Source organism: Danio aesculapii, chromosome 10, assembly GCF_903798145.1.
Source record: "Danio aesculapii chromosome 10, fDanAes4.1, whole genome shotgun sequence".
Classification (NCBI taxonomy): Eukaryota; Metazoa; Chordata; class Actinopteri; order Cypriniformes; family Danionidae; genus Danio; species Danio aesculapii.
In genome coordinates this window covers 34809265-34821764 of record NC_079444.1, presented here as the reverse complement: position 1 = coordinate 34821764, position 12500 = coordinate 34809265, and the positions used below count along the sequence as shown (strand labels likewise).

The window sequence follows — 12500 nt, the reverse complement described above, 5'->3', positions numbered from 1 at the left end:
GATAAGTTGGTGATTTAATCCACTGTTGCAACCCCTGATAAATTAAGGGACTAAGCCGAAGGAAAAGGAATGAATGAATGAACAAATGATCATTACTATCATTTCTGTGGCACTTGAGTGAATACTGGAGAAATGCAGGAAATGTCCGTTGTGGGAATACATTACATTTTAAAATAAATTAAACAAGAAAATGTGATAACATTTCACTTCATAATAAAATATATAACAAAATAAAAATATTTAAATATAAATATTAATAAAAAAAAACATAAATGTATTAAAAAAATACAAAAAAAGACCTCAAATATTTCACGGTTTTACACCATGATACTACTTGCTGAAATATTTAATTAAACGAAATGTTTTCGTACTCAAAATTCCAAACATAGCCTTTTTCATATAGCCTTTTTTATTATGAAATAAGAGCAGACTAGTTTTAGCTCCTCAAAGATAAAATTCTACAAGCATATCAAATCACAATATATTGTTTTAGCACTGATATCATAACGTGTGTATCCGCAATAGTCACATGGCAGGATTATGATATTATAGTTGAACAGGAACCACAGTTCAAACCAAAAATGATTTGTTAAGTCATTGCAAATTTGAACATAAATTGCTTAATGGGTTTATTCATTTGAATATTTGCTCTATTGTGTTTACCAATGCTTGTGATCGGTTTATGATATTTCATGCAGATGCACTCTCCTACAAAATCATCTCATTTAATCTAATTATCTATTCTTTCCAAATAGAGCTATTCATTTCATCTGCTGAAATAATACTCGATAATCGCAGCATGTATCGAAGAAAAATAAAATAGCACAATGCAAGTTATTTTCCAATATCGTGCAGCCCATTTCAAAGGTCAACAAACAAGTGCCATTACTACTCAAACTTACATGACAGGGAGGTTTTCTTCATCTGGCAGAGCAGGGCGTCTCTCCAGCATGGCCACGAAGAAACCATGAGTCCGGGTTTTTGCTGTGCTCGCGCGAAGACACTGGGTCAAAGGCTCATGACCCCTCTCAGGCCAGTCTGGAAGAAGATGCACTAATCTACAAACACAGCAAAAACACTCTTAAATAATACTGTTCAGTTTCTTTCACAGACTGATCGTTTTGCTTCGTAAGACCTCAATGTATCATCAGGAGCCACAAATAATACGTTTGTTCTGCCTGTATATGGTGTTTTTTGACCCAAAGCTCCAGCTATCGTTGAATTGCATTTTATGAATCCCCAATGAGCTCAGATTGAGCTAGAAATCTTCTTTAATGATCTACTGAAGAAAGAAAAATTCACATACATCTTGGACAGCCTGAGGGTGAGTACATTATAGACAACTTTTCATTTCTAGGTGAACATCCCCTTTTAAATGAATAATCATCCCAGTTTTTGTATTTTCTGACCTGAATGCAGGGTTCTGCTGTAAGCAGGCCGTCACAACCTCCTCGTTCTCCTGCGAGTGGACAGAGCAGGTTGAATAGATGATTCGCTCCAGCTGAGGAAACTGCAGAGCATGATTCAGACAGTGAAGCTGAAACGCAGCCAGAGCCTGCAGACGACCGTCCTCCTGCGTCTCGGAGAGCTCGTCCCGCAGACAAACCATCCCTGAGACACACAAGCACAACGTCTGAATGTTAAGTCAAGGCTGTTGTTGGTATCAAATTTTCTTGTTGCGATGAAATGCTAAAGCATTTATCATGGTATACGATATTATCACGATATTGACCTAACCTGCAAAAACTATTGCTTTAACTGGTATAATTCAATTAATTTCTCAACTCATCTTTATTTCTATAATGCTTTTTACAAGGCAGTTTAACATACAGTGCTCAAGATAATTGAGTACACCCCATTTTGAAAATGAATATTTCTATACATTTCTCAGTGAATATTGGTCATATATTTTGCTGCATTTGAACAAAACGCATTTATTTATTAACATAATATTTTAGTCTCTGAACACCTTTAGAAATATAAAGATTATATATTTAAATTCTTGCAAAATACACAAGAATATTGAAAAGCAACTCCATCAATGGCCTGCATGGAGGTCGCATTACGGTCACAGACGCATGCTTTCATAGTCTTCCTGACTGAATGAAATATGTGGTTTTCCAACAAGGCAACCCAGGGTGCTGAATTATAATCGGGTAGGCTGACACAAAAAAAATTAGACAGCGTTCCAGCACATAACTCACATTTTTAATGCAGAATATCTGACTTCAGCATTGTTTTTCAGATAAACAAGAACGTTCACTTAGCATGTTTCCTAAATATCTGCAAACATATTATGGTGTTTTTATGCTTTAGAAGAGTCAAAAACTTACTTACAGCACTTTAACATGATTACAACTTATATTCAAAATCTACGATTTTAAAAGGTTTTTAAGAGTTTACTAAGAAATTATTATAAAATTAATCTAATTATTAAAATCTTTTGTATTATTCATTGTGAGTTTAGTTAAATGAACTAGTTATCTATTGGAGGTGTATAGTCACAGAATTTTCAATTAATATTTCTGCACGTAGTTGGCCAGAATAACTGTCTGCAGTCATTTTGGTGTTGTTATGAACATCACTGCAAATACAATCTGACTATTCTTTAAAAGCACTTTAAATAGTTTAAATAGTTATTTATGGTATTTTGAAGTGCCCATCAATATCATGCATGTTCATGATATATTTAATTGATTATATTGTGATAATGATCTAGTTATTGAACATCAGCATATATCTAACACCTTTCTTTATACAGTGCAAAGTGCGTCAAAGCAGTATTTTTAAGTTTTTATTTCTTTTTGGGATTTTTGCCAATATTTTATTTAACAGGACAGTAGATTGACAGGGATATGGGAGGGAGGGTAGGATCGGGAAGCTGGTGTCCTGTCATTTTATCCTACCCATCAGAATATGCTACCAACACTGTATTTGAATGGTTCTGAGGTTGGGGTTAGGGATTAGGTAGGTAAGGGCGATATTACAGCTTGATATCACACTACTCCACATTAAAATTTGCACTGGTGGCAAAATCTGATGGGTAGCATATTGTGCCATCAAAATGTGCTACCTACTTTTTGAATGAGAGGTAGAACAATCTGACAAGGTAGGACAAATGGACAGAACATCGGGATTCGAACTCAGGACACCCGGAGTGCTTTCACGTTGACGCACTAACCACTGGGTTATCGCACTGACATGTCAAAGCAGATTTACCAAAAAAAAAAAAAAAAAAGAGCAATGATCAAAAATCAGGTTTGAAATTTCATCTTTGTGAAAGACGTTCTACACAATGCTGATTTGGTTCTAGTTGATGATTCAGTTCAGATCAGTACAGTTGTCACTAATGAATGTCATTGTTTTGTTGATGCTGATGGATTTATATTCAGTAATATACCTGATCCGCTGCAGGACGGGTCCAAAAGGATATACTTGACTTCCTTGTACTCAGATTTTTGTGGATCTACCTTCAGGAAATCCTGATTGGCCAGTTGCTGACACGTGACTCCAGCACGGAGCAGAAGAGTGCTCATGGTGGACAGACGTTTGGCATCCAGATCAAAGGCAAACAACTTCCTGCAGGATAATACACAACTTACATTAAACTGTACTTTTATTTTACTTGAATAGTATCAAGTATACATTGAAAAATAATCAATTAATAATAGTTTATTTTTTGTTGCATAATAGTTTAATATATAAATATACTGCTTATGTTATTTATATATATATATATATACACACACATATATACATATGTGTGTGTGTAAACTAATAGACAAAATTAAAAATTATTAGAGTAAATTTTAGAAATCGAATCATAAAATTATTATAGTTATGCTTTTAATTATTATTACAATCAAATCATCCTAATAAAAATACACTACTCAATGTTACAAAGCTATGATAAAAAGTAAATTACATTAAATACACTGATACACAAATAAATATTTCATATCATGTATAATATAAAATAAAGGGATTTTTATTTGTAATAAACAATGCTACATAACTCAATCTCAATAGTATTATATCAAAACTCTAAAGGCAAATCATTTTCTGAACAAATGACAGATTGTGAGTAAAGTTTAGACCCATCTTCATTGAATATGTAGTTGTACCCACAGCTAGCTTTGCAACTCTTACATGGTCGCCCACTGAAGCTAAGCAAGGCTGCGCCCGACTAAGAGAAAATCACTCACTGCTCTTGACTGAAGGACTTTTGTAGCTATAATTAGTTTTTTCTTACAGTGAAGATGCTTAAAGCATAGTTTGTTTCAATTTTTTATTCTATTGTATTTTTCCCTTTTCTTATTTACAGGGAGGAAAATAACTGTATATATACAGTTGAAGTCAGAATTATTTCAATTCAATTCACCTTTATTTGTATAGCGCTTTTACAAATGTAGATTGTGTTAAAGCAGCTTCACATAAAAGGTCATAGTAAATTTATTAGAATTATTAGCCCTCCTGAATTATTAGTGACCCTTTTCACCCCAATTTCTGTTTATGGAATTTTTTTAACCCATTTCTAAACATAATAGATTTAATAACTCATTTCTAATAACTCATTTCTTTTATCTTTGCTATGATGACAGTAAATAATATTATACTAGATAGGTTTCAAAATACAAGCATTTAGATTAAAGTGTCATTCAAAGGCTTAATTAGGGAAATTAGGCAAGTCACTGTATAACAGACCATCAAAAAAATATATTGCTTTAGGGGCTAATAATATTGACCTTGAAATAGGTTTCATATATTTAAACCTGCTTTTATTCTAGCCGTAATAAAACAAATAAGCCTTTCTCCAGAATAAAAATATTATAGGAAATACTGTGAAAAACTCCTTGCTCTGTTACACATCATTTAGGAAATATTTATTGAAAAAAATTCACAGGAGGGCGAATAATTGTAATCGTTTTGAATAATCGTGATTATGATTTTTCCCATAATCGAGCAGCCCTAATGGGAGACCACATAGGAAAGCTAGGTTGCTGCAGGAAGTGGTTTTAGTGAGACCAGCATAGGGCACTCAACTTGCGGTCTGTGTGGGTCCTAACACCCCATTATATTGATGGGGACTTTATACTACTCAGTAAGCACCTTCTTTCAGATGAGATGTTGAACCGAGGTCCTGACTCTCTGTGGTTATTAAAAATCCTCCGAAAAAGTGTAGAGGTTTAATCTGTTTTACTCTGTCCATCATGGCCCCTAACCATCCCGATATCATAATGGGCTTGATCACTCCTCTCCACCAATGTGCGGTCTGGCACAATATTCCCCCCAATGTGTAAAGTGATTTGAGTGTCCAGAAAAGCGCAATATAAAATGTAAGGAATTATTATTATTACCCTTTATTTTTCATTATGGCTGCTAGATGGCTAGTTTTGTTGCCTGGAGCTGCACAAGCATCAATGACATGACTGCCGACCGGAGGGTTTAAGAGGAAAGCAGGAAGACAACTGGCCTACAGAAACATCCCACAGAGAGAAAAAAAAGGACACTCAGGTTACATTCATAACACGCAATAAAACAGGAGCAGTATTCCCTTCTACCTTGTCTTGTAATATAATGTGTCCTGCTTTATACAGGAAGTGATCATGGAAGTCCGTTTTTCCACTGAAGACCAGAAGATCTTTGAGATGGAGATCACACAGAAACATCTTCCCCGACAGACGATCGAGATCTTCAAGCCTGAGATGAGGAAACCGGCATTAAGAAAAGGTCTGTTATAAGGCTGCATGATTTTGGAAAAATCTGACATTGGGATATTTAGTTTTTCTGCGATACATACTGCAATATGAATACAATTTCACTAGATGGCTTGAATAGCTCTATTTGAAAAGAAATCATTTATTTAGATTGATCAGGGTGATTCTGTAGAGGTGTGAATCATGTATAAAAATATAAACAAATAGCAAGCAAAAATAATTACATTAGGGCAAAGAAAAAGTCAAATAAACAGTGCTTAATGGTTTTCTGGAGAGTCAAACTCACAGGTACAGAAATTGAATAATTAAATGTAAAATAACACTGTATAGTCTTTATGGTATTAATATTTCATTAAAATTATTCTTCATTCAAGTTACAAATGTGCCGCAATGCTCTTGAAATGCCTTCAAAACAAATGCAATGGTAATCTTTCAGTCTGCTACGGTTATAATTTACAATAACTACACAAATCTCCTGTATTCTTAACGTTGGTGCAGATCAATAATCATAACTCAACATTGCAAATCCTGTGATGTGACTATTGTGGACACATAAATTGCAACATCGTTGGTGAAAGGATATAATGTGCAGCCCTGGTCTGTTATCACAGGAACAGTTCAGGCTTCATGTTGCTCTGGAGCAAATAAAACTGACTAGAAGTGTTTTGTGGAAGTCTTAAGTGTAGAAAGCAACGTACCGCCCTGGTGTTCCTTGATAGGAAAAGCCCTCTCGTTTTAAATAGTCGATGACATCTTCCAGAGTTGTTTTCAGCGTGTTCACTCGCACATAGCGTGGAATTACATCATCTGAAGAGACACAACAAGCCAATGATCTAGAAAATCCAGCAACAGCTTCGTCAAAGGACTGTGAATTTGACGTACTTACAGTATAAAAAAATACATAATATATAATAAATATATTTCAACTTAATAATTTTTAAAACTGAATCATGATGATTTTTTAATTATCAATTAATAAATGACATACTCTAACAAAAAATTATATATACACACATAATATGATTTATATATTAGTGCTGGGCTGGGATCCGTCCCCCTCACTTTTAGAGATAGACCATTTAGAAACAGGTGATTAATAATTATATGAGCATATGATCTCATACAGCTGCCCAAGCCCCCCATCCCCCCCCCACACACTTTTAAAATGTCTGCTACGCCCCTGTATGTATGTATGTATGTATGTATACACACACACACACACACACACACATATACATATATATATATATATATATATATATATATATATATATATATATATATATATAAATAAACTAAAATCTGATATCTTACTAAAGCAATCATGTGATTTATTTTAGGTAACTAATGCTTACTCTGCGTCTGCTGGAAGCTGGAGGGCAGCAGGTCCTGATTTCGACTCACTTTCCTCCTGATTTTGATTCTGGCCAGAGCAGCTTGTAGTCTGGAGCGATGCTTTAACATCGTTGTCTTCCAGGCACCTCCGCATTTCACCCCATGACCAATGAGCAGGTCATACACCAGCACCTGAACACACACACACACACACACACACACACACACACACACACACACACACACACAAATGAGTGATGAACACAAACAGGGACACAAAGACGCACGCAAACACACACACACACACACACACACACCTTGGCTAAATGAATCCGGAGTTTGGTTTCTTTCAAAAGCTTTGTGCTGTCGATGATCTCCTGCAGAACTGAGGAGTATTTCTGCGTTTCACACACAAGTGCAAAGAGCTGCTTGATATTCTGAGAAAAACACAAAACCATGTGTTTAATACAGGTAAAATGAGTGAAACGGGAATCCATAAAAAGGATTACATATTTAAATCTATGATAGATAGATCCACACAGAGAGATCAACAAACAAAAACTTTTTATTTTACTTTTCTATTGAATATAAAATCAGATGGCATAACAGTAAATATTCATACAATTTTTTTAGTTATTGAAAGGATTCACACTTACTTAAAAAAAGGAATCCAAAATAAATTCTATATAATCCACACAATTTAATTATTCATAAAAAAATGCTAAATTATGAAAAATATTGACATAAGGAGTATCATTTTATAGAGGGCATCAAAATAAATATATATACTACAGGAGACGATTGACAGTATACATTTATGTATTATGGTGTTTTTGACAGTTAAAATAAAAATATAAAAATTATAATATAAACTGATATAGTAAAACAATATATATTGGTGATGTTGACTTTGAAAATATACCGTAACGTCATTTACCAAAAGGTAAAAGGTTTGTTTGAGATGAACTACGAGAAGAAAAAAAGGTAAATATCACTTGAAAAACGGAATATTTTATTTTTCACCATTTCTAAGCTGAAATGGTTTTAAATTAAATTATATCTGTCACAAGAGACCATAGCTGAGACCCTCAATTGCGACATGTATTGATATAATAGACAAAATATCAGCACTTACTTGAAATTTACTGTCATAAACCAGAGTTTTCACGGCACCTCTTTTCTGCTCCACTTTCTCAAGAATCTCTGCCGCTTTCAAATATAGTGCCATGGCGATCTAACACCGCCACTTTATAAAGTAAACTTAATACACGCGCATACAACTATGTCTATCGCCTTAAACAAGTCAATTTCTGGTGATCTCAAGTAGTAAATGCATTACCCACGTTTTCATATTTGCCTGGTTAGTTTTCGCAGCGTTTTTGCGACACCATGGAACGCCTTACGATAATTTCAGTACTAATGAAACTCCACATGGGTGAGCCAAAGATACATTTACACAACAACTAACCGCTTATTCAAGAGGGTCTAACGTGTTTATTTGATTCATAAAGTGCTTAGAGGTAAACACACACATATGATAATACAGAAGTCTTTAGTGGGAACTACCTACGTTTCATGTTTATTTTATTTCGATTTTAACACCCAAGCGATCGCTGTCACTCCTCATATAAATCTGAATTGCTAATGACTAAAACAAACTCAAATGAAACCCATCGAGTATCTTGGGAACAACTGCTTTCATGTGGGGAAAATCCTGTTTTGGGAACACTTTAAGACAATATAACATGTTGCCATTCGCAGTTTCGGTTAAGCTAGACTTTAAGTAGGCTTAATGTGATTTTCAAATGGAGGCCTATTGTATGTTTTGTGATGACTTTTGTTGTAAATAAGGCCATCAGTATGGTGTTGATTAAGAAGTTGCTGTTCCCCAAAAGAACGTTGTATATTATTTGACATTTACATGAATAATCAAGTAAACTCAAGTCACTTTAGTTCAGAAAACAGTGAAGAAAATATCAATGCATTTTACAGTGAATTAACTCAAGATTTAACCACAAATTAATCTATTTTTCAAAAGTGTTTCGGTACTACTTCATATTGCAATAATAAAAAAAATGAAATAATAGATAGAATAGATGATAAAAATGATCTATTCTGGGTTTACTCCCCTCATATCTCCAAACATACATTTGTAAAAAAAAAAAAAATCTCTAGCTATAGCCTTCGGGAAGTATTGTTCTGTACCAGTGGGGTGTACTGAAATGGGAAAAAAGGCTTTTAAATACGCAGCACCTTTTGCATTGAATAACCTCCAGACAAAGTTGCAGTTTAAAGAGTTGGTTTCACTACGTGCTGCTTTTAAATGGATTTTAAATGATTTAGAGTTTGAAACATGGGCCTGTAGATGTTCTGAAGAGTTTTTAACTGTCATTGTATGTGTGTTTTGACGGATGTGTGATGTTTTTGTTTATTTGGTAAACCGAAGTGAACTGTATATTGCCTAATCTTGGCCAGGACACTCTTGTAAAAGAGATTTTTAATCTCAATATGCTTGTCCTGGTAAAATAAAGGCTATAATATTAATAATAATAATGAAAATAAAAGCACAAAAATATGCAATTTGATGCAGTTTTTGCAATTTATAGAGCCAAAAATCTATTAAATTCTACATATAGCCAAATTCTATGATAATCTATCGTATTATTTAAATTTTTAATAACAGTAGAGGCTACTTTCATGAAATAAATGTAAATATTGTGTTTTTAAGGTGATATTTAGATGCACCAATTTCATTATCGAATCTAATACCTTAATAATACCTTTTATTATTGGGGTAAAACATATAATGATGATTAAGAATTAGCTGTTTCTGAAAACAATATAATATAAAATAATAAATTATAATATAATATATATATATAATATAATGTAATGGCGACACAGTGGCTCAGTGGTTAGCACTGTCGCTGGTCGCTGGTTTGAGCCCCGGCTGGGTCAGTTGACGATTTTGTGTGCATGTTTTCCCTGTGTTGGTGTGGGTTTCCTCTGGGTGCTCCAGTTTCCCCCACAGTCCAAAGACATGCATTATAGGTGAATTGGGTAAACAAAATTGGCCGTATAGTGAGTGAGTGCGAGTGTGTATAGGAGTTTCCTAGTGATGGGTTGTAGCTGGAAGGCCATACGCTGTGTAAAACATATGCTGGATTCATTCCGCTGTGGCGACCCCTGATTAATAAAGGGACTAAGCTGAAAAGAAAATGAATGAACGAATGAAAGCTGGCCGTAGTGTATGAGTGTGTGTGTGAATGCGAGAGTGTATAAGTGTTTCCCAGTACTGGATTGCGGCTGGAAGGGCACCCACTGTGTAAAACATATGCTGGATAAGTTGGCGGTTCATTCCGCTGTTGTGACCCCTGATAAATTAAAGGACTAAGCTGAAGGAAAATGAATAATATAATTTAATAGCAAAGCTAAGTTGCTTCAGTCAAGGAAACATTACAGTTTCCTAAAAACCGAAGTTATTTTTACACTGAATTGATAATATCACTAAAGAATCCACAACAAAAAGACATGTGAGCTACAAGGTGGACATTTATAGACATTTTACTTCCTAAAACTGATAATATCCTATCAATCACACAATAGGAGACGTGTAAAATCGTTGTAGATCCAGCCTGATTTGATCATGCTGATAAATTAGACCCCTTGTGTATCAAATATTAATTACACTGTATATCATAACACAAACATTCCCATGACTAAAAAAAACACCTGCTTAGCTTTTTAAAAACCTAGAGGGAAAGATTTGCCATTAATTTAAGATGTATTATAATCTGCCCAGTCATAATGGATCTAAACACTATTCATCATGATTCGTGACTCATTGTTATGTGGACATTGCATGAGAACACTGTGGTGATTTATTTTAAAGGTCTAATAGACGTAAACTCAATCAGATCAGTGTAAAATAAGTAAACGTTATCCTAAAGCTACAACTAAACTATTGTGCGTTTATTCATACCAGAACTTCAGGCTAATATAAACCTGAAAATGTAAGACGATTTTCTTTTTTCTCTTCATTTTTTTGGGCTTTGTTGTTGTTAACATTCCAAACAACTCATTTAGCCATATCACATAACCAGCACATTGTTGAGTAATTCTAGAGAACTTGTGTATTTCTTTAGGAGGGTTAAGAGACTATCCGAACATCATGGAGATCTCAGGTTATAAAGGTGTTAGGTGAAAACTAGCATTCCTCAAGCTTGGATAACCGTGTCCAATATAATTCCCAGGCTTTGTGAGCAGAAAGCTGAGATGTTTGTAACTTCTGGCGCTGTATTAAATGTAGTGGAGTTGAAAAAAGTGGATAAACAGGGTGTCAGCAATGCCCTTTAGCAAATAAACAGACATATGTGTCGTCAGGACTAGATTAGGCAATTGATTCTGCTACTTTTTTGTCTGTGTGTGTGTAGGTGTGTTCTTGGCACAGGAAGTTATGTCATTTGGCTCCTCCTCCCTTTTACCTGAGCTGAGGGGTAGAGCCAGACAGACACAAGCTCTCTGTACAGACAAGGGAGGAAAAAAACAAGGAACAGCAGTTCACAACCTGCTAATCTTTCACACACAAACTTTTTTGTTTAAATTTATGTCATAAATTTATTAAATTTATGTAACCAGAACTATACAGGATCTTACTTCAGAGCTTGGAAAATGGACGTCCCAGAGAATTCCCCAGGGATTATGGGGCTTCTGAAAACTTTTGACGCTTCTGAGTTTGGGAGTTGGGAAAAGATTGGCTCCGGCGGCTTCGGACAGGTGTACAAAGTACGACACATGCAGTGGAAAACATGGCTGGCTATCAAATGCCCTCCCAGCCTTCATTCTGACGACAAGTGAGTACATTTTGCTCATTATATCTCTTTTTTTTAGCTTTTAGAAGTGTGTTTAAAGTGTGTGTGTGTGTTTGATAAACACAATCATCTGAAGGGCAAGTGAAGTTTGTTTGTGTTAATGCTGTACTGCAGATATGAGTTTGCTTTGAAGTCATTATGAGTTGGTGTGTTTTTCATTGGGGTAAAGTTGGTTTTAAATTCCCACAATCAGACTTTCACCTTCTTAATATAATTAGCGTAAAGTATTGTTTGCAAATTCTAAAATATAGACTATCAAAGTACTACGTTGTGCTACTATGTTGTGTTTGAAGTCATACTTGCATGTGATTTCTGACCCAATATTCAATATATAGCGTGGTAAACAATATATGGACTGTCACAAGTTATCACTGAAAGTATGTGCGAATATAAAACCAACTTTATCTTCTTGTGTTCTTCATGTATTTTATGTGTAAAATGACTATTGTTTGTGTCATATGAGATGTACAGTGCTCAGCAAATATAGGTACACCCCTCGCAAATCTCCCTTTTAAATTCATAGTTTTAATAGGAAGCTATACAATATTATATTTGCGCATATACATTAAATTAGTCA

The 12500-nt window shown here is 34.6% G+C and overlaps 2 protein-coding genes across 2 annotated transcripts in view; one reads left to right on the top strand and one right to left on the bottom strand.

Moving 5' to 3' along the window:
- The window catches only part of nsun5 (NOP2/Sun RNA methyltransferase 5), a 9812-nt gene extending 1376 nt beyond the window's left edge, over positions 1–8436 (bottom strand). Inside the window, exons 1-9 of the mRNA XM_056467560.1 lie at positions 8188–8436; positions 7370–7489; positions 7073–7244; positions 6416–6524; positions 5562–5700; positions 5358–5473; positions 3401–3579; positions 1410–1611; positions 903–1058 (exon numbers count right to left, since the gene is read on the bottom strand). Coding sequence (XP_056323535.1) covers positions 903–1058; positions 1410–1611; positions 3401–3579; positions 5358–5473; positions 5562–5700; positions 6416–6524; positions 7073–7244; positions 7370–7489; positions 8188–8280 — 1286 coding nt within the window. The 5' untranslated portion in view covers positions 8281–8436. The remainder of the gene's footprint in view (positions 1–902; positions 1059–1409; positions 1612–3400; positions 3580–5357; positions 5474–5561; positions 5701–6415; positions 6525–7072; positions 7245–7369; positions 7490–8187) is intronic.
- Positions 8437–11548: 3112 nt separating this feature from the next.
- The window catches only part of ripk4 (receptor-interacting serine-threonine kinase 4), a 33290-nt gene continuing 32338 nt past the window's right edge, over positions 11549–12500 (top strand). Inside the window, exon 1 of the mRNA XM_056466863.1 lies at positions 11549–11905. Within this exon, the coding sequence (XP_056322838.1) occupies positions 11724–11905 (182 nt within the window). The 5' untranslated portion in view covers positions 11549–11723. The remainder of the gene's footprint in view (positions 11906–12500) is intronic.